General features: G+C 30.9%; 1 protein-coding gene across 1 annotated transcript; it reads right to left on the bottom strand.

The window, feature by feature from the left end:
* Positions 1–3,394: 3,394 nt before the first annotated feature.
* Positions 3,395–5,241, bottom strand: LOC105798673 (transcription factor BEE 1). The gene is made up of 5 exons (XM_012628831.2): positions 4,826–5,241; positions 4,552–4,737; positions 4,378–4,446; positions 3,812–3,889; positions 3,395–3,686 (listed from the first exon to the last, which is right to left on the bottom strand). The coding sequence occupies exons 1-5, from the start codon at positions 5,186–5,188 to the stop codon at positions 3,573–3,575; spliced, it is 810 nt and encodes a 269-aa protein (XP_012484285.1). The 5' UTR covers positions 5,189–5,241; the 3' UTR covers positions 3,395–3,572.
* Positions 5,242–23,521: the final 18,280 nt, after the last annotated feature.

The raw sequence follows: 23,521 nt of genomic DNA, 5'->3' as shown, positions 1-23,521 counted from the left end.
TAAAGAGAGAAATAAGATCAAAAAAAGAAAACTGTAAGCAAAATACACCTTCGTACTATAAAGTATCAATCAAGACACTCATTATCTCCTCCCATCTCTGCAACTGCAAACTTTAAGAAAATAACAAACCACACAAAGCAAATGAAAATGCAAAATGGAATCTTGCAAATTCAAAAAGAATTCATAAAATCCACATTAAAAATTTCACAAACCCAAAACCAAAGTTACAAAAATCAAATACTTGATGCAACCAAAAACAACCAGCATTTGAAGATCCAATGTACGTTGCAAATTCCCCTTAAGGAACTCAACTTATCATCGAAACACCCAACCCAATATCTTACTCATCTGTAGTACCTTTTGCCTCCTTCCCACCCAATTGAATTGGACATTGGTCACAAACACCTAATTTTCTATAGATCCCAAATAGTGAGCTTCGTAACTTGAAGAAGAATCATATATGTCTTTCTTTCATCCTTCAAACCACTAGCCAACCCATGCATAATCCAGGAGAGAATGAAACATCATTATAGCCTCGAACATTCAAAGTTCTAAAGGCGAAGTGACAACACCTTCCAAAAAAATCAAAACGAAAGAAATAACCACCTAGAGAACAATACAATAAAAAAATCACCCAGTAAACCAAGAACCCATTACCCCTTATTGACACTAATGCATAGATTGAACATAATTGGTATGAATCTTTATTAAAATTCACAAAACCAACAATAGCCTAAGAGACAAGCAAAAACATACATTTTACGCTTACCTTATCTCCGCCTTCCTTTACGTTTCCTTTATTTTACTCAAAATGATATTTTTTTTCTCCTATCATAACTAATTCTAACTCCTTTCCAAAAGACCAAGTAGCAACAACCTTATAAACCAAAACCTCCTCCTCTAACTACTTTTTAATTAGATTATTCCTATTCACAAAATCACCATAAGATAAAGAAGCATTCACTACCCTACTATCGGAATCATCCACACAACAACATTTTCTTTTCTTCCTTCCTCTTTTGGGAATCAATTTCTATTTTTTCCTATCCACTTCCGCTAAGTAACAATCCTTTAACTTGAAAATGCCCTTGACATTTTATTCATGTTTAGGCTTCAAGCCAAGCTTATTAGAGAGACCTTTAGTAATTTTGGCCTCCATCTCATAAAGATTTTAGATTGGCCCAAATTTCATATCCTTCTTAGAGCCCTTCCCAGTAAATCCATCTTGAGGTTGACTAAAAGTCCTTGAATGGTCAGACAAGCCCAGCCCATCATCTTTATCACTCAAAAGATTAATACCTTCAATATTTGGGCAATCCAAAATTAGATTCAGATTAGAAATAAAAGTAAGTTGCCCATCATTCTCACCAAGATGATTAAGATTATTTTTGGAAGAAAGGCCCATGACATCATTCTCTTCCATATCAACCATCATCCTAGTTCCATTGAGTATATGATTCGATTAAGGAACCGAATCCAATTGATTAACCAAAACTCTAACATCATCATGCTACATGTTTTCCATCCCTGTTACCCTTACACACTCTCCCATACTCATAACATGTTGTCCCTTATTGATTGTATCTCTTTGCGCAATGCCTTCATTTGAGTCTTTCTCAAACGTTAATTCATTGCACCATGACCTTATCTCCTCCACAACCCCTTCAAAATCATCTTTATCTTTGCGTAACAGATTCCTACTATGGCCAGAAAATCCATCTTTTCCATTCATCTCTAAGCTCTCTTCAGGAGTACTCTACTCAATTTCACAGTTATACATTAAATTAGGAAGAATAACAAGGTTATTTTTAGAGATCTTGATGTTGAAGAACTCACTCCTCAACTTTAACTCGATGATTTCTTCAATCTGATGCAAGGTAAAAGTCACAAATATACCAATCAAACGAATGTTTACTTATAGTAGTTGTGACTCGCAGGAGGTGATGCAACTCTTCAAGCTTGTTTTCAACTCAATGAGTCATGACTACTATAAGTAAACCTTTGTTTGATTTGTATATCTGCCTATCCTTTAGTGGCATGTACATAGGTGGTCAAAGTCATTAATTGCACCATAGGTTGCTTGTATTAGGATGCTAGAATAGTTAGACTTGTAATTTATCTCTAATCAATTGCTACATCACTAAAATTGCCCTAGGCATCGAATGTAACATCATCTAACTAGGGCCATCATTGACTTAGGTCAGAGGGTGTTACATAAGGAAACCAGCTCCTGAGGGTCTAAAGCAACAGGCAAAATTACCTAAAAAACTGAGCATCCACAAAACTAAAGAGAATGACGACAAATCCATCCCTAAAAACACTTGCAAAAGCAAGATTATTACTTCCACATGACAAGAAAAAAATTTCCATCATTTTCGTAAGAATTAAAAGAAAAAATTATTAAACAAAAGAAAATAACATAAAAACACATAAGATTTAAAGCAACACAAGACGGCGTAATAAATATTATGTTTTTAATTTTTTTTAAGATAAGCATATAAATTATTTTAATCTAAACATAAAATTGTCATTTTTAGTCTATTCTTTACCTATTGAGTAATATTATGTTACCCAACAAAGTAATTTTATTACATATATATTTCATTCACCCAACTAAACTATCTAATACATAGTAGTTCAATTCAAATGATTGTACTTTGGATTCAAACAAAAAGATTTCATGGGAAGCATTGTAGGGTTGATGTACAAGTTGAGACGAAATTCCATCATAAAAAAGATCAAGGCAAGCAACGTGTGATGCTTCTTTCTGTTGTTTCTTGTACATTAAAAAAAATGTCAAGGTTACATGTCTCTCTACTCAAGCTTTTTAAATGACAGCGTGGGGCTAGCTTTACATATTGAAGACTAAAATAGTACTTAGTGAGTTGAAGAGATGAGGCTATAAGTAATAGTTTTTATATATTCCAATAGATAAGAAGGCAAATCTATAGGAGCTTGATTTAATTAATATTGGATGCATGAAAACTCATGTCTGCTTCAATTTGTTCATTTGTCGGGGTTTTTGCTATCATTTCTTAACCAATTAACAATGGGGTTTTTCCTAATTTGTCATTACACTTGTGTCTTAAATGCAAGTGAAGTCTATTCAGAAAGGAACTGATTGGGATTATTTAACTTTAGTCCTTATTCATATAAGCTTATTGTCTCAAAGTCCAAATTTTGTTTTGGCTCTTATGTGTGCTGTCATTAATTTTGATCATCAATCAACCCTAATCACATCAGTAATGGTTTATAAGCTTTGCATGATATGTCTCCACTGAGAAAATTTGTCGAATTTAGTGGTCATGTTTTGATGCTAATTGTCAGCTTCAAATCCAAGGAAATTGACCAAAGAAAGAAGAAGAAAGCAATGTATAGAAATAGTAAGTTAATCTGTTGTAAACATTGAAATGGAATTCCATAAATGCTTTGTGACTAACAATAAATTACAAGTAAAAAAAATTCACATATGCTAGTGGGGAACATTTGTGACACTTTATAAACTTGAAAAGGTGTTGAAAAATATGGCATCTTCCTCTTGTCATGTGTTGTAAGGCAATATATATTAGGTTTTAAGTCAAAGAGGACCATGTTGATGATGATGATGAGTGGAAGCAAGCTAGCCCTCCAACATATCCTTCTCTCATTAATCTTTCCAACTCTTTTGCCTCCTGTGCCTTTTCCCTCTTAAATTACATTGCAAAAAAAAAAAAAAAAAACAAAGTCATTTGTGAGATTAATTAATGAAATTTACATTTAAATAAAAGAAAAATATTGAAAGATTATGAGCTTTATAAGAATAATATTTTACCTGCATTCTTTCCAAGGCATCTGGCTCTGAGTTGAAATCATAATATGTGCTTGCTGCCGTCAGCTTCATTGAAAGAAACTGTAACATTTAGGAAACAATAGGTCAGTGAGATTGTGTTACAGCTATACAAAAAGGCACACATACAATTTACAATACATATATGCAACCATACATACATAATAGATTTATATTAAATAAAAAAAGTATTTATATTAAATCAAAAAATAAATTGATCATTTTGTTAGAATTTTATTTATTTTTGTTGTTAAAAACTGATCCTTTACGTTAGCATGACATATCCATAACACCCCACGTGTTATTATCGGGTTATTTTGTCAACTATGTCGGTAATTAACAGTACAAATGAATAAAACTTTTATAAAAAATGATCAATTTACTCTTTGATATAATGTACAAAGATTATTTTATCCATTTTTTTAATAAAAAAAATCAAATGCAATATACTCCTAATACAAAATATTCATGATACTTTTACCATATATTTATATTCTACACTAAGTTGAGAATGGGCCAAGGCAAATGAGTAATCTTTGTTTTAAACCCACCTCAATTTGATTCTGCAAAGATTGTACATAATTGATTATCTCATCTAACATTACTGCCATGCCCATGGTCTGCACAATATCAAACACAGTAGACAATGTGTAAGTGTATAAATAAACTTCACTGTTTTTCACAAATTCCTTGTCCTTGAAGAAAGAAGAAAAAAAAACGTTTACCCTATGGCACCCTGGAACAATATCTTGCAAGCATCTTAACCTTTCATTAATTTTCCCTCTTCTAACCCTTTCTGCCAAGCTGTGACTATCAGTAGCTTGACCTCTTCTGGCTCTAACATGAACTACATCTTTTGGTTTCTCTTCTTCCTTTTCATTACGTTTTGCTCTTTTCCCTCTTCCTGAATCCTGCATACCAATCAAAAAGTCTAATTGAAATTAAAACCCAAAAACATGAAAAGGAAAAAGAAAAAAAAGAAAGAACATATATATTTACATTTCTTCTCTTGACTTCAGCTTCAGAAACCTGAGGAGATGATAATGAGTTCCCAAAACTACTACTTTTTGATACATCCAAAGCTTTTCTCTTCATGCTTTCATGGATTAATTCAGTTTTAGCAGAGAGAAGGGGCTGGAAAACTGATGCTGTGCTCTGCAAGTTTCCTCCCTCGTGTCCTGGGATAGCCTGTGCTTGATTGCTGAAGAAGTTGTCAATGGAGGAGGGCAAGAAGCTTTGGTAATTCATGACTGAATTATCTAAGAGACGGGGGTTTAGTTCAGTGAAATGGTTAAGTGATTCCATATCCAAGAAAGAAAATGATTGTTTAAAACTTTGAAAGTCTGATGTAAAATCAGCCATTGGAATTTATGAGACAAGTTTTTTTATTTGAAGATGGGGAATGGGTATTTTGGATAATGAGGAGTGGGACTTGTATTTATAGAGTGGAATCAAAATTCAATAAGCACACACGTAAAAATGTTTTATGAAAGTAAAGATGCATTCTGAGAGGACCACGTGGCGTTTTAGGCTTCTGTGATTCATGTTCAGAAGCTTTTAGCTAAGGTAGAAATCTCCTTCAACTTTTTTTTTCTAGGTGATACTTCCCAATATATCTAATTATGAAAAGTTATAAAATAATTATTTTATTATTTTATTTTATTTTTCTAAAATTCAAAATAATTAGATGATAAAAATAAAATTGAATAATTAATTATAATTTTTCAAAAACATAATTTAATTATACTAATAAAATTTACCCTTTATTTAATTTTAAATTTAATTTATCCTAAAAAGTTTTTAAAGAGAAAAGAATTATCTTAGAGAGTAAGCATTTTAAAGAAAAAGAAAACTAAGAAAAGAAATTGAGAATTAGTGTAGTGGGGCTTTCATTTTCCTTCTTTTTTGTTATAATAATAAGATTAAATTCACCATTGGATTCATTGAATTATTTGGATAAAATAATATGTATGGTCCATGGTGTGATTTCCTTTCCTTTTCTTTTTATAATGTTATTATAGATTCCGATTCTATTTGTTTTTGACATAATGTCTAAAATTATCCATAGGTCTTCCTCAATTCATAAATAAGTGAATAATGCAATTTAGAACACTCAAATCCACATTCTCTTGCGTTGACAATAATACTCAATTGACTTTCCTTTATAATTATTTCACATATATATATATATATATATATATATATATATATATACATTTAAAATTTTGTTTTGAGGGCTTATCACCACCACCACCTCATTGAACAAACTCATGTTATCATAACTTTTTTTATTCATATTAAACACTTATATTCAATAAATATTTAAATAAAGTATGAGATATAATATAAAACGGTCCCTTTTATCTAAGTTTTACGTCCTTATGCATTCATGTGTTTTTTTTATACTTCTATATTGTGAAGATGCTGAAATTTAATTGCAAATATTTAATAATTCTCATATTGTGTTTGTATTATTCTTTTCATAATGTTTATCAAGATATATTCTTTTCATGCTTTATTTATTGAATATTGAGTTTAAAATCTTATAAATTAAAGAAGACATTTTATTCTCCTAAACAAATAATTTTAAGTGAAAAATTAAAGCTAAAATTTAAAGAGTAAATTCTTAAATGCATTCACATAAATCCAAGTAACAAAAGCTATCATTTCTGTTTAAGTGCATTTGGACATAAAATGGGAATATCAAATGCATTTTGCCTTTAGTGGTTACAAAGGTGTGAAGCTTTAATCAAAATATTCAATATGGAACCATGTATTCCTAATTTCTATTTTCTCCACTTGAAGAAAATATATGTCAACCTCACAATGCACTTACCATTTACAAGTGCCCATCCTTTTCCAAGTACCATGATCAATTTTATGGTTTTCTTCACTAAATCCTCTCTTATCAAGATTTTTTTATTTATTTAAAATACATAGTATCTTTGAAATACAAAATGGGTTTTACGGATGGGCTGTTTTTAGTATTAAGGTTTTTTTTTTTTTTAACAATCTCATTATATAGCTTCTGATCGTATCTGTTATTTTTGATATAATGCCTAGAACTATTTATAGCTCCTCCCTAACTTATAAATAGAAGAACAATGCGCTTCAGTGTGCTCGAACCCACATCCTCTTGCATTGACAATAATGCCCATATTAGTCGAGTTAAGACCCAATCAACCTTTTTAGTATTAAGGTTAAAAGCAATGGTAAATGATCAACGTTTTAAAGAAAAGGATTTCAACCTAAATCAAAAAGTTAAAATATTTTAACTTAACTTTTGCAAAAGTGTTTTTAGCTAAAATTACTTTCATATCCTTATTAAAGAGGTTCAATATTTTTTTTACTTTACAACATCATGTTAAAATGAACATTTATTTTTCAAATAAACTTTTGATAATGATGATAGACAACTAAATTGACTCGTAGTAGAATTCGAATCTAATTAGATTTTTCAAAATATAAAATTTATCCACTTTGTTTTTTTTCTCCATCTACACAATGGGTGCATTATATTCTAGCATATGTAAACTCTAAGAAAAAGATTGTTCCCAAGTAAATATTTAAGAAAATGGTAAAAGTATCATGGAGGCCTTTGTATTAGGAGTTGGATTGTATTTTTCCTCTACTCAAAAAATGGACAAATTAGTCATTGTGCATCAGATCAAAGAGCAAACCGATCCTTTTGCTAAACATTCCATCCATTTTTCTATTAAAAATTGGTCTTTATACATTAACATAAGATACACGTGCACACCACGTGTAACTATCTGGTTATCTCATCAACCATACCAATTTTTAACAATAGAAATGGATGAAATTTTTAATAGAATAAAACCAGTTTACATTTTAATCTAACGTATAAAGACTAAATTGCCCCTTTTTTTCACCTCAAGATAACATAAACACAGTATAAATATACTGTGTACGTAGGGAAGCAAGGGGAGGATGAAAATGAGAGAGGTCCGCCCCATATTGGATCCTTATGTGCCGACGTCTTGAAAGCTAAATCTGGCCAACAATAATAATGGCCATTGCCAATCCATTTCCATATATTGCGCGACGAGCGACCAACTTGCATGGGCTCCTTTTGCTTTTTCCACTGTTGGTTTTGGCCGATACCCTTCCTTTTCATCTCTATAAATCCATATTTACATATGTCTATGGTTTATTAATGGGATTCATACAAAAATAGACAACAAAAGCAAAAACTACATCAACAATAATTAAATGAACTCAATTTGCACGTGTGATGTGTGTTTGGCATACGTGGAAAAAACCCATCTTATTTCCTTCTAAATGCATAAATTGCTAGGTTTCCACCATGATTTATAGTAGCTATAATTAAAATGATATCGTTTGTAAAATCTAAGCCCCTTTCCCCAAAATGGGATATGGTTTCACAATTTGATTATTATTAGACTTGTACAAATATTTGGTTATAATTGGATTTGGATATAGATTTTATGAATTAAATTGTTTTAGATAATCTAAATTTCTATTTAATTATAAGCATGTCAATATAGTAATCTAAAATTTATATACTTAATTTGTACAAAAGCTTTCAAATTTTACTATTTTTTATTAGAAGAAAATCTTACTCAAGTTCGATTTGGACCGAACTTATACAAGGAAAAAAATTAATATTTCAGACCTAATCCTCTTAATTATTAATTATGAGAAGGATTTGGTCTCCATTAAACATATAATAATGATTCCCATTCCTCACAAAGTATTGGATTTTAGCAACCATTGAAATTCGTTTGGTGTACAAATTTACTACTTTGGGAAAGGTTTTGTTTGACTTTAGAAGCATATAATTTTGAGGCCTAACCCATTGGGACTTGGATGTGGCTACACGTTATTTCCAAGTTATGGGGATATTAACTATGAAAATGGGGAAGAAACATAAAAGGAAATTAATATTCTATTCATATGTACACGTTTGTTTATCTCTATGATCTTTCTTTTTTTTTTATCAAACTCAAGACATGCTGACCATGAATCCAAAATGTAACTCAATTACTTCATTTTAAGAGCCTTAGTTTAATTGGTATAAACATTGTTGTTAATGTAAGAGGATGTAGGTTCAAGTGCACTAAAGCGGATTATGTCACATCTAAAAACCGGGTTAGTAGAAATTGAGTTAGTAAAACTAAGGGTAGTCACATCCTGTTTTTGAATTAAAGTTTTGAAAATTTTGTCAAGAAATTTAATCTACTTTAGTGGATAAGTGTTATGAGAAGAATGTGAGAGGTTTTGGGTTTGAATCATTTCCCTTTGAATTTTGTTAAATTTGTTTTTTCTAATCCCCTACTTGGACCTTCTGGCTTAAGTAATATTTTCGCTCAATTGATGATAAGAATGAGCTTGTTGGTTCAATGGTAAGGCATTGACTTATTTAAAGGTCTTATGTTTGAAACCCTATGTGTGTAAAGTTAAAATTATCTTTGTTTTTAACTCTGCATAAGCTGATAAATTGTTAGAAAATTAGTTTGGTTAGGATTTAATTTAAAAAAAAACAATAGTTAGTTAATATTAATAAAAGATTTAACTTTCCCAACTTTCTTCTTCCATTACCTCACGTTCTTTTACCCACTTTTCCCAATTTTTCTTCTGTTTATTCTTTTTCCTTCTGCCATTTTATATTTTGTTTTTTCTTTTAGCTTCTTTGTTGGTTTGTACCTTTACCAGAATGAATATTACGATATTATTTCTCCAGAAAATCATTAATCCGACACCTCTGATACCAATAGGGGAAGACACATAATATCCCTGTTTAGGATAAAATGGTATTTGAGTAGGTACAAATCCTTTTTTGGAGTTTGATTCTGCTTTCCCTTTGTTAGATTTTTTGTGAACAGTAGTCCATTCACCAACTATTTCTTGTAGAGGTTTTTTACCTCTATCCATAGGGCCTGCTAAGATAATCAACAACAATATTATCAGTACTTTTTATATATAAAACTTCAAAAGAAAAATACATAAATCATTGTACCACCTAATTCTTCTTGGTACAGTTTTCAAACTATTGTTAGTTAGGAATTGCTTTACCGCCTGATTATTAGTTTTTATAATAAACTTTTCAGGTGCTAAATATATAAAGAAAATTTTATTGCCTTTTAATTGCTAATAATTCTTTTCATATATAACATAATTAACCTCATTTGGTTTAAATTTACGAACTATATCCACATATTAATTCTTCATTATTAGCAATTTTAGCTTTTAAAATTCATCCCCAATAGTTTTATGACGCATCGGTTTCTAAAATTAATTTATCACATTGTTTAGGTAGATAAACTTTAGGATTTTGATTTATTTGATTTTAAATTTTTTATAATTTCGAGTCTTTTTAGACCAAATAAAAGGTATATCCTTTTTAATTTCTCATATAACTCACCTATTTTTTCGGTAAGTTATGAAAGAAATTTATTCCATAGTTAACAATTCCCAAAAATTGTTGAAGTTGTTTTTGTCTTCAATCTTTTCGGAAATTCTTATTTTTACAATAATATGATCTTGGAGTTTAAGACCATCCATGAGATAATTTTAATCCTAAAATTACATCTTTGTTTTCTCTAGCTCTATCTTTTAGGGCTTAATATAATTCCATGTTTTAGGAATTCTTGAGAAATAATATTTAGATTTTTTCTATGCTTTTCTAGTGTTTCTGAAAAGACTAAAATATCATCTATATATACCACACAAAATCTTTTATACTTATGGAAAATGGAATCCATCCATCTCTGGAAGATTTGTGGAGCATTACATAATCCAAATGGCATTACCTTCCATTGATAATGACCATTAGGGGCACTAAAAACCGTTAAAGTTTTTGACTCTTCGGTTAGCATAATTTGCCAAAATCCCGATTTACAGTCAAATTTACTAAAGTCTTAGCTTGTTTAGCCTGATTAATCAAAACTTCTTTTCTTGGGATAAAGTATCCGTCAAAAATAGTATATTGATTTAATCTTTTATAATTAATTACCATCCTAGCTTTTCTTCTTTTAATTTCAGCATGGTTTCTTACCTTGAAAGCTGTACTAGAATGAGGACTATTAGTTTTTCTATTAATCCTTTTCTAATAGTTCATATATTTGAACATCAAACTCATCTATATCTTGTTTAGTATAGATCATGGGCTTAACCTTAATGATTTTTTTAGGATTTTCTAATTTTATCTCACAATATCTAGGGCTATTTTTCCATAATTTTAGTAGTTCTTCACTAAAATTATCTTCTAGGATTTTAAACAACCAATGATTTGTTCCAAGTTGTTTAATTTGTTCCTTTTGAGTTGGTGTAAAGTTTTTATCACACACAAACTTATGGTTTTCTACAAGTGGTATTTCCACTGAGAAATTTTCTACGGATAAAGTGACTAGATTTTTATCTATAGAAAATGGTAGATGTTGATATATAAAATTATTTCCTAGTAATATGTCTCCATGCATTTCAGGAAAACATAAAATCTTAGGAATGACAAATCTAACATTGTTTATGTAGATTGGTATATTTCTAGCTTTGAATTGTATTATGGTTTCGTTACCATCTATTCCTATTGCTCTTATAGGATTATTCATAGGTTCCCATTTTTCTATAGGAATAGCATTTTTTCTGCAACTACTGGTTGTAGCTCCAGTATCTAATAAAGCATGTAAAGAATATTTTTTATATTCTCTGAATTGAAAATTAATTTCAATTTATGTATAATATTTCCTCGGTTGGAAATTTGAAAATGTAATAATATCATTTTTCCAATTTTCATTTGTTGAATAATTGTTTTTAACTTTCCAATTCTAGTATTTCTAGAATTTTCTAATAGAAATATATTTTCATCATTATTAATTTTAAATTATGATTCATAACATATTTCCAAATCTTGTTTTCAAGACTTTTAATTCTTTTTCCAACTTCTTTTCTTTTGTTAGAAAAGTTTTTGACTATATGACCTTTCTTAATATCTAAAATACATTTAAGTTTTCTAGAAGTTTTTCTTCTAAAAGACTGACTATTATAACCAGAAAATTTTTTATTTCCTGTTAGGATCACCCCAATTAAGCAACGAACAAGTAAAAATTGTAGAAGAAATTGAGAAGATGAACACACAAATTTAACGTGGAAAAACCCCTTCAAAGAGGATACAAAACCACAGGCAAAGATAATTTTACTATACTGGCAAAGGAATGAAGAGTACAAAAGATGGAGATAAAAACTAAACCCCGAAAACCCGAAAAACAAAGAACCCTCAAACGTAAACACAAAATTCTCTGAATGTGTTATGAGTTCTAATCTAATGGGTGTATTTTCCTAAGATTGTAAAATAGCCTATTTATAGGCTAAATTATTAAGTCAAATAAACTATGCTAATAAAAACTAAAAATATATTATACTAATAAATACTAAATCTTCTAGAAAGAAAATATATTTTTGTTTAACTTGACTTGCAAGCAATCTCTTAGAATTTGGGTCACACAACTCTAACAATGTCTACCTTTACACGAATTCTTTCAACGCCATATTTGCCAAAACCTGCCATGGGCCTATCTTGAACTATGCAGGAAATTAACTGAGTCGAATCTATGCTTAGAAGCTGGAAGACTTCGAGCCTTCAACTTGTGCACTGCCAAATCAAAACTAACCCCGGTCTAATTTTCACGAATACAGTGCCCTAACTTTTCAAAACCTGCATCCAAAAGAGAACCTCTCTTCAACGAAACGGTCATACCTTTTTCCCTCCTATGACCAAGTTGCCTTTGCTCCAAACGAGTTGACTTTGACTCTGTAACGGAAGAGGGACGTTTGATTTCACCGGTCACTGTAGAACCTTCCAGAATATAAAGACTGCCAGTTCTTTTACCTATTAACAAAACGAGAGCTCCATGAGATACTTTAATGTCGCTCAACTCGATGTTGATTCTGCATCCTTTCAAGTCTAAAATACTCAAGGAGATGAGATTATTTCGTAAATCAGGTACATACCTGACATCTGAGAGTGTCCTAATCGTCCCATCGTGTATCCTAATTTTAACAGTACCAATACCAATTATCTTACTAGATGAATCGTTTTCCATGTGCACAACTCCACCTTCAATTGAACTGTATGTGGAGAACCATTCTCTATTGGGACACATGTGGAAAGAACATCCTGAATCTAGGATCCACTCAGACGTAAGCTTGGAGTTATTGCTTGTTGACACTAACAAGAAATCACCACTCCTTCATCGACCAAATTAGCACCAGCTACATCTTCCTCGTTACTCTCAGCAGCTCTTTTATTTCGCAGTTTATAACAATCTGCTTTGACATGACCTAACTTTTTACAATAGCGACACATTTTGTCTCTTTTCTTTGATGCTACCAAAACAAAAGCTTGACTATCTGCTTTGCTATTCAAACCAAACTCATTGTCGAGTTTGTCTCTACTCAACAAATGACCCTTCACATCTTCGAATGAGAGTTTGTCTCTGTCATAAATCAGGGTCTCCTTGAAAGACTTGTATGAAGAGGGTAAAGAGCACAATAATAGCATAGCTTGATCTTCATCGTCAATATGAACCTCAACATTCTTTAAATCATTTAAAAGAGTAATGAATTGACTGATGTGATCTCTAAGAAGCTCACCTTCGTTCATGCGAAATGTAAATAGACTTTGTTTCAACACTAAACGGTTAACCAGAGACTTATTCGCATTAAGAGTTTCTAACCTTTTCCACAAGGCGGATGAGGTCTTCTCCATCAATACCTCCTGCAATACTGTATTCATGAGGCACAACTGGATTGTAGACAAGGCCTTTTCATCAAGCTCTTCCCATTCTATTTAATTTAGATTCTCAGGCTTTTTCCCTATAACAACCTTTTTCAAGCCATTCTGAACTAGAATTACCATCATTCGAACTTGCCACAGATTGAAATTTGTCTTACCATCGAACTTCTCAATTTCAAACCTTGTTGCTGCCATCTCTGAACAAGCTGATCTATAAAAATTGAACTAGCTCTGATACCACTTGTTAGGATCGTCCCGATTAAGCAACGAACAAGTAAAATAGTAGAAGAAATTGAGAAGATGAACACACAATTTTAACATGGAAAAACCCTCCAAAGAGGATAAAAAACCGCGGGCAAAGATAATTTTACTATAATGGAAAATGAATAAAGAGTACAAAAAATAGAGATAAAAACTAAACCCCGAAAACCCGAAAAACAAAGAACCCTCAAAACGTAAACACAAAATTCTCTGAATGTGTTATGAGTTCTAATCTAATAGGTGCATTATAGGCTAAATTATTAAGTCAAATAAACTATGCTAATAAAAACTAAAAATATATTATACTAATAAATACTAAATCTTCTAGAAAGAAAATATATATTTTTTTTAACTTGACTTGCAAGCAATTTCTTAGAATTTGGGTCACACAACTCTAACATCCTAGTTTCCATTTGACTAGCTTATAGTATTTTTTCTTTTTATACTATTTTCTTTTGCAAATTTAACCTTTGTGCAATCTGTTTTCTTTTTCTATGTTGTGCTTATCGGACAAATTTTTAACGGGTTTATTATTGTATAAGTGCCCCGTTGGTTTCCTCTTTCCATAGCATGCGCCTATTTTTTATGTTTCCGTTAATTCATGTATAGTCAGTGTTCTGGGTCGCGTTTGTTTCTAATTTTATAGATTTAAAATGTTGTCGTTCTTTAAAGGGTAAATGGCTAATCATCGTTGTTAGAGACTGATTTCGTTGTAATGAAGTTCGATTATTAATAGTGGTTTTTGAATTAGCATTTCAAGTTTGGTAAATTCATGTTAATTAATTCGTGTGAATTGTCAATTTAGGGTTCTAGAATTATTGTCGTGATGTTTACTTCAGAAATTAGTAAGGTGTGTAACGAAAACCCTAGAAAACAGCGAACGGTAAAAGCCAAAATTGGGACTGCCGACGCTACACGGCCGTGTGTCAGACCATGTGGTAGGTCGTGTGTCGTGTGACAGGCCATGTTCTAGATCATGTGAACCACACAGTCTGGGTTAATTGGGTCGTGTGAGCCACTTAGGTGTGTAGGCTACACAGGCATGTGTGAGATCTTGTGACAGGTGGTGTAGGCCTAGTTAGAACACCGGTACACCCCATGGCATAGCGAAAAAATTAAATCCGGCGATCACATCCAATGATCTACGTGCGAGGAATGAATCGGGGTGAGAAAGGTATGAACGAATTACCTTTAATTGTCTAGAAAAACAAAGATAACTATTGTGAAACTGATTACGCAATTGTATGTCGATTCCAAGCCGCTACGAAAAGTTTCGCTCTCTACGTATACCACCCAGTGTGACAACGAACAATAAGAACTCTCTTAAACTTTCTAGAGAATTCACCATATAACAGCTGCTAGACCTCACTCTTTTTATTTTAGGTATATTAGGTTCTTCTAAAAAACCTTATATTTCCTAATTCGAGAATAGTTTATATTTAAATATGAATCAAATTTTATTATAATAATTAACCGAATATAATAATTATAATTACCATAATTATAGTAATGTTTGACCGAAAATTACAATTACAATAATTATAATAATATTCTATCGTAAATTATAATTACAATAATTATAACAAGGATTTGATAAATTATGTTTAGTTAAATTTTATACGAATCAAATTCATATATATTAATTTAACCAGGTTCTCATTATGTGTACAACATACTTTTACATATAATTCATTCGATATTTAATTGCCCAATTAAATTTATTCTATAATCAATTTAATTCATGTGACAGCTAAAAACAATACCAACTATGTTTGGATTCCATTCGTTTCAACCATAGAGGGTGACCTTGTAGGTTATTGTAACGTTAGCAGTAATACTAGAACGATTCTAATATTACAAACAATGAGTGACATCTAGTAATGCATCATTGTCACCTAAGTTGCAGGAAGTCATGATTCGACATAGCCCCTCTGTGATTAACCCTTCATGTATTAAATTCTTTTGTCCTTTATATCTAGAATGGACACAAGTCATGGAATAGTCACACTTGTATAGTGCATCTAATGTTTTTTGATATCCTGAGTAGACTATGAGAAACAAATAAGTATGATATCTCATATCAATTTATTCGAGCATGACCATGCATTTCTAGTCTTACACAATCAAGTGGTCTAAGATATTACTCTTATTATGTAGGAGGGACAAATCCTATATTGATCAACCATATCCCACTACATAGATTGTGGTTTATCCAACATCATCATTTATAGAACAACCAGTTATGATGGACATTTGACTATATCAAAATATACGACTCACGATGTTGGGATAATGATGATTTCAAGTCTGAGGATTGTTTGCATAGTAATCACTATGAGTAATGTTGTGATTATTACATAATAATCCAAGAAACATACTCATACCGGGTCAATCCAATATGTTGTTCTCTAACACTTACTCATGTATTGATTTTAACATCCCATGTCAATGACAACACTTTGTCATCAATAGACTACACGTTAGTCTTAATGCATTATTGTTGTCCAAACCCACAATAATACTCGACTAAGAACCTTTTAAGAATAATCATATTATTCTTAGGACATTATTAGAAAACAGCTTATTTATATACACAGAAAAGAAGCTGAAATAATAATGGCAATGCCTTATATGAATAAACAAGGTAAAACAAGCATGTTATTACAATCATCTCATGGCTGGTCTTTGGGCATACTCTAAAAATCTCCCACTAGCACTAAGACCAATCACGCATATATCTAATACCAAGTGATTTAATGTGACGATCATGCTTTTGCTATGTCAGAGGCTTGGTTAGTGGATCAACAATATTATCTTCTATAGGTATCTACATATCTCCACATCCCATCGATCGATAATCTCTCGAATAAGATGATATCGCCTAAGTATATGTTTAGATTGTTGGTGAGATCTAGGTTCCTTGGCTTGTGCAATGGCTCCTTTGTTGTTACAATGGAGTTCTATAGCATTTAATATGCTAGGCACTACCCCTAATTCAGTAATGAACTTCTTGATCCGAACAGCTTCTTTTGCTACCTCACTAGATGCAATATACTCAGCCTTTATTGTAGATTCAGCTATTGTATCTTGCTTTGAACTTTTCCAGCTCACAGCACCACAACTAAGGCAAAACACAAAACCTGATTGCGATCGAGAATCATCCTTATCGGTTTGGAAGCTAGCATTAGTCTAACCTTTTACACTTAGCTCTTCCCCACCTCCATACATAATGAATGTATCCTTAGTCCTTCTCAAGTATTTAAGGATGTTTTTAACTACCACCTAATGACCTTCACCTTGTCATGCTTAAACCATACGACACATCTGGATGAGTACATAGCATGGCATACATGATAGACCCTATAACCGAAGCATATGGAATCTTACTCATGTGTTCTCTCTCTTGTGGAATTGAAGGACACATTTCCTTCTTGAGTGAAATATCATGTCTCATAGGTAGGAATCCTCTCTTAGATTCTTCCATACTGAACCTTTTCAGTACTTTATCTATGTATGTACTTTGGCTTAGACCTAGAAGTCGTCTTGACCTATCTTTATGAATCTTGACTCCTAAAATGTAAGTAGCTTCGCCCAAGTCTTTCATAGAAAAACAACTTCCTTACCAAGTCTTAATAGACTATAAGATAGGTATGTCGTGTCCTATAATAAGTATGTCATCGACATACAATACCAAGAATGTGATAATGCTCCCACTAACTTTCTTGTAAACATCAGGTTCATCTTCATTTGTGATAAAACCAAACTCTTTGATTGCATCATTAAAACGAAGATTCCAACTTCGAGAAGCTTGCTTTAATCCATAAATGGATCTTTGTAGCTTGCTATAGACTCGAAATTATATAGGATTTTTCTATATATTTTTACCACATTTTTTTACATAATTATTATGTTTATCTCGAGTAATTATTATTGAAATAAGTTAATTTTACTTAATTAGTAATTTTAGACATGAATTCGGAAGTATGTTAAATTATGCTTAATTACATGATTTTCATGCATATTTTATATTAATTCATGTTAATTTATTAATGTATGTATTTTTCACTATGTAAGTAGGCTATTGGAAACATGATTTAAATAAATAAAATATGGTCATGCACAAATTATCCATGTGGATGGCAAGACCATGTAATTTTAGGCATGGGGTTGACTACTTGACCTAGTAAAGAAAGGTGATAAAAGATAGACATGTCTGCTAAGTTATTGGACTGAGAAAATCATCCAACAAGGGGAATTAAAAGTCCAATTTCTGCACTTGATGTTGGCTGCCCAAAATGTATTTCAGGATATTTAATTGAATGTCTCTGTAGTTGAAAAATAATCAAAATTCAGCCCAACAACTTCCCTGTTGAAACCGTCCACTCTATAGCTATTTTTAGCTTGAAATTCAAATTCAAATTGAGAAGACTTGATCATCCCTTTTCCTTGAAGCACAGCCAACCACATAAGAGAGGCAAAGAAGAAAATTTAAACCTGTTTTTAGTAAACTCAAACCCTTACCTTCACCTATAAATACTTTGTCATTCCTCACTCTGCCATCATCCTTCATCACTCAACATTTCTATTTCACTCACATTAGTTTTCTCTCAATTTCTTTTCCCTTTTTCCCTTGCATAACCATCCATCCCCTCTCCCATCTTTAGCCTCAAAAGCTTTGTCTAAAGCGCTCTTTAGCTTGCTACCTTCTAAACCCTTAGAAAAAGAAGCTTCAATCAAAATGGAAGAGCGCTTCAGTCAGAATAGATCCGAAAGGATGTTGAACTGAGCAACTTCTTTCCTCTTGTCATTTATTTTAAACATGCTTGTTTTTTGTTTTATGTTTTTGACATCAACTATGAAGTTTTAATTCCTATCTACTAGGATGATTATATCAATTTAATGAGATTTATTTAATTCATGTTAACATGTTTTGTGCCTCAACCAATTATGTTTTCAATTAATATCATAATTCATTTCATTCATACGTGATTGGGTGCACTCAGATTACCTGAGCTATCCTAACCTGACAATGGCTAGTAGACGCATAATTGAAAAGTGCAATGCTTAATTTAGGTCATTAAAATCGACTAAGTTAAGGTTCATAATATCTTTAGTTAGCTCTATTATCTTACATGGTTTTTAGATTTATGTAATTAAACTGTTGCAAACGTAAATGTCCCTATGACCGTGCATAAATTGTAACACCCCTATACCTAATTTGATTACCGGATCAAGTATAAAAGTGCTACATTGGTTTTCAGGAACTCTAATAATAATATCTAAATAGAAATAACATTATAATTTGTACATATTAGTTTTGTTGTTCCAATATATTAATTATTGGTATTCGAGATAAGCCGAAATAAAATTTTTCAACCATTCTTATATTTAGAACAATATACTAAAGTGAAAGAAGGGCCATTGTGAAAAATAGGGAACATGGTTGTGTGGATTTCAGAAACCATGTTTAAATTTGAAATTCAAGGGATAATTTTCCAAATTAATTCCTAAAGTTTACCTAGTTTAAACCTTGTTCACATCTCAAATTTTAAGCCAATTTAATTCAAATATAAATCGTAATTAAGCATTTTAAAAATCCAATTTTCTTATATTACTTAATTAAAATTTAAATTATTTCATATAAATTAAGCAAATATCGAGTCTCGCATTTAAGTCCCATCACATTCAACTTTAATACACACACCTAGGTACATGCCATTTACTGAAACGACATAAATTAATACTTTACCCCTTTCTCGGATCCATTGATGTGATGAGATGAGGTACCTTCAATCTTCAAAGATCCTTTTCCTCTACTTTTAACCTACGCGTATAAACATTCGTTAAGCTATTGCTAGCTTAGTAAGTACAACTAATATTTAGATCATAATCTATATTATAAATTATAACTTATTTATTATTACTACATAGAATCATTTAAATGACCTGTTTGTATTCATCATACATAATTTACCAATCAATTCACTTATTCTTACAATTAGGTCCACATTTATTATTATGTACTCATTAAACACCAACTAAACATATTGATTTAATTATCATCTATATAATACTAGAATCACATGATTTATTCTAAATTCTCATTTACTCCATTTAGCTAAAATTTATGATAATTTGCTTTACTTATTTCAACCATATATTTTCTTATTTTCCTCAATTTCAAAACTTTTCAACACATAAAATCTATATAATTCAATAATCACCAAAATAGTTTTGTACCTAGGCCTAGAAGACTTAATAGAATACACAGGATATATGGAATAGAACAGAACACCGCCAAAACGGATAAACAGAGAGCACAAATGTGCTAATCGGAGAGCACTGATGTGCTAATAATCAGAGAGCACTAATGTGGTAATAATCAGAGAGCACACTAAGGTTTCTTAATGGCATGTCACTAATATCCCAATAGTTCTTATCTCGTCTACTTGGGCAAGTCATAAAATACACATGTCACTTTTACACTTTTACCATTTAATCCTTTTAACAATACTTCATATGATTATATCTTCCTCTTTCATTAACACGTGTAACTTGTCTCAATATTTAATAATCTTACATAATTTCATTAATAATTCTTATTATACATTTCACCTATCACTTTTACTTACTTTACAATTTAGGCCTCATCATGACATTTCATGTAACAATGTCTTTCACTATATATAACATATTTCATTTCTTAGTTTAATTTTATATTTCACCATGAATTCTTATTATCATATTTATATATTATTCTTAGTCCTTAGGTCATCAATTCACTAAATAAAACTTTCAGTATCTTTTTAATACATGTAGCATGTTTCGTATTTAAATTTCCATAATTCATCATTTATTCATATCTTATCTACCTTATACAACTTTTACATTTTTAACATTTTAGTCCTTGTAACAATAGTTTATTTAACATTATTTTCCACTAACAATAATACATGTAATCTTCCATAATTTACTATTAATTCTTATTATATATATTTTCATATATCAATTTTACATACTTTACAATGTTATCCCTTTCTTTCTCATATTTTATCATATAATCTCACAACATTAACACATCAATCTACTCATCAATTATATACATATATCATTTCATACATTCATTTTATTATTTATAAAAAATTTAGTTCATTAACTTTTGTACCTCTTTTGAATTAGTCATTTGTACACTTATAATCTTTTCCTTACTTTTCTTTTATTTTCTATTACATTTTACTTAGTCAATTCATCATACCAATATACTCAATCATTATCGCATTTTATTATTTAATTATATAATATGTAAATTTCTAATTAAACACTATATCTAGATTTATCCTCAACAAATTTTACTTAATAATTCATCACATATTTAAAATAAACAAAACTTTAGTTGTACTTACAACTCAAAGTATGGAATCAAGCTTTCTTCCTCTTCTTCCTCCTTTAGCTCCTCATTTGCTTTAATTATCTACTTGTTTCTCACTTCCTTTACTTTTCTTTAATTTTCCATATCAAAATACACAATATTTGCACATTAAAATCATATCCACATATCATATTTTATGTTTTTCAAATAAAACCAACATGTATTTCAAGAGAAGTTTAACTTTCTTGCCTTAATCACTTGTATTCAACACTAATTCTTATTTTCTCTCTCCTTTGAGACAAGTATGGATGCATTTCTTTTAACAGTTGGGTAGTTACAACACTTCTCTACTAATTTTACTCACTAATTGTGAAGAAAATTGGAAGAAACTAGCTTAATTGGTTTGTATTTGATGAAAAGGACTAAATTAAAAGAAAAATAAAAGTTGAAATGGTGTAAAAATGGTGGCTGACGTGAAACACTATGGCTGATGGCTTTTTTATAGTCATCCCATCCTTTCTTTTCTCCATTTCTCTAGTTTCTTCCATTAAAAATATCTCTTTTATTTTATTTACCATTTTGTCCCCACTATTCACACTTTTACTATTTATCCTTAATCAGTACCTTTCATAATTATCTTTTCAATTCATTTATCATTTTACCCCTTCACTTTTTTTTATAATACCACCCATATGTCCTATTTCCTTTTAGTATATTTTCACCTCTAGTCTCTCCTCATTTTTCATCAATTTAATTTAATTCTTCAACACCCAATTTTCTCACCTTGTCCTAATACTTTCCATTAATTTCATTGTTTCCCCAAATAAATTAATATTAATATTTATACTTTTCCAAATAGCTTATGTATCTCTCTTTATTTAAATTTCCAATTTTCTAACTTTTCTCAAAATTTCGACTAATTTATTGTATATTTATCACTATTCAAGACTTTAGAAACTTTTGGGGATGTTACATAAATGCTAAGAAACCATTAGTCTAATATGATCAGTAACATGCATATTTAACTAAGTAAAAGATCCAAGAGGACTTAATTTGGTTTCCAAACCCATAAGAGATCGAGTTACCATGGAAGTAATTTCGAACATGTTAACATGATGAAAGTAAGTTGATTTGATTAATATAATTATCCTAACTCATTTAATGTTGATTGTTGTTGTTGCTAAAGCCTTCATTTCATACATTTAGGTAAATTGCGTCTAGATTAGTTTGCATTAGGAATCACTCTTACATTTAATTAATTTAATCATCACTATCCAAATTTATTGAGTTTTTTACATCAAATTGTTAATTATAATTTTGCAATTAATTGTTTAAGCTTGTACAGTCCATGTGGAGACGATAACTCATTTTTACTTACTTATTACTTGAACGACTACGTACACTTGCGTAACACGTTACAATTCATTACAAATTTTTGGTGCCGTTACCTGGGACTGTTGCCTTAACCATTTTCTTTGTGAAATTATTTTTACAATTTGGTTTGTATTTTTTTATTTAAACCTACTAATTTATTATTTATTCTTTTTTTTGTGATTTATTCTCATGTGTTTTATAAGCATAAATCGAGTCATTGATCTATTACCCGTGGACCCTGAAATCGAGTGGACTTTTAAACAAAGAATATGCGAGAGATTTTCTCAAAGACAAACCGAGATGGACCTTGGAAATCAAAACGAGGAAGAAGGTAATGGAGTCAATCATGCGCACAACCCAATCCTTATTATTGATGATAGGGATCGTGCTATTAGAAAATACGTTGTGCCACTCTTTAATGAGTTAAATCTGGGAATTAGAAGGACGGATATTGAGGCACCCCACATTCGAGTTGAAACCAATGATGTTTCAAATGCTCCAAACGGTGGGTCAGTTCAATGGTATACCCACAGATGATCCATACTTACACCTTCGATTATTCATGGAGGTTAGTGATTCATTTAAGTTAGTTGGTGTGACTGAAGACGCACTAAGGTTGAAACTATTTCCATACTCGTTGCGAGATCATGCACGAGCATGACTGAATTCATTGCCACCAAGTTCAATATCTACTTGGAAAGAATTAGCAGAAAGATTTTTGGTTAAGTATTTTCCACCAAATAGGAACGTAAAGTTGTGTACTGAGATAACAACTTTCGATTATTCATGGAGGTTAGTGATTCATTTAAGTTAGTTGGTGTGACTGAAGACGCACTAAGGTTGAAACTATTTCCATACTCGTTGCGAGATCATGCACGAGCATGGCTGAATTCATTGCCACCAAGTTCAATATCTA

The sequence above is a fragment of the Gossypium raimondii genome, chromosome 9, assembly GCF_025698545.1.
Source record: "Gossypium raimondii isolate GPD5lz chromosome 9, ASM2569854v1, whole genome shotgun sequence".
NCBI lineage: Eukaryota > Viridiplantae > Streptophyta > Magnoliopsida > Malvales > Malvaceae > Gossypium > Gossypium raimondii.
This window is presented reverse-complemented; position numbering and strand designations above follow the sequence as displayed.

What these genes read in the sequence shown, in the direction of transcription:
- LOC105798673 (XM_012628831.2), bottom strand. Translation starts at nt 5,188, where the DNA reads ATGGCTGATTTTACATCAGACTTTCAAAGTTTTAAACAATCATTTTCT. An exon ending in TTGTTCCAGGGTGCCATAGG is followed by an intron (nt 4,447 to 4,551) that starts GTAAACGTTTTT and finishes GATATTGTGCAG; the next exon opens with ACCATGGGCATGGCAGTAAT. An exon ending in CTTTGCAGAATCAAATTGAG is followed by an intron (nt 3,890 to 4,377) that starts GTGGGTTTAAAA and finishes TAAATGTTACAG; the next exon opens with TTTCTTTCAATGAAGCTGAC.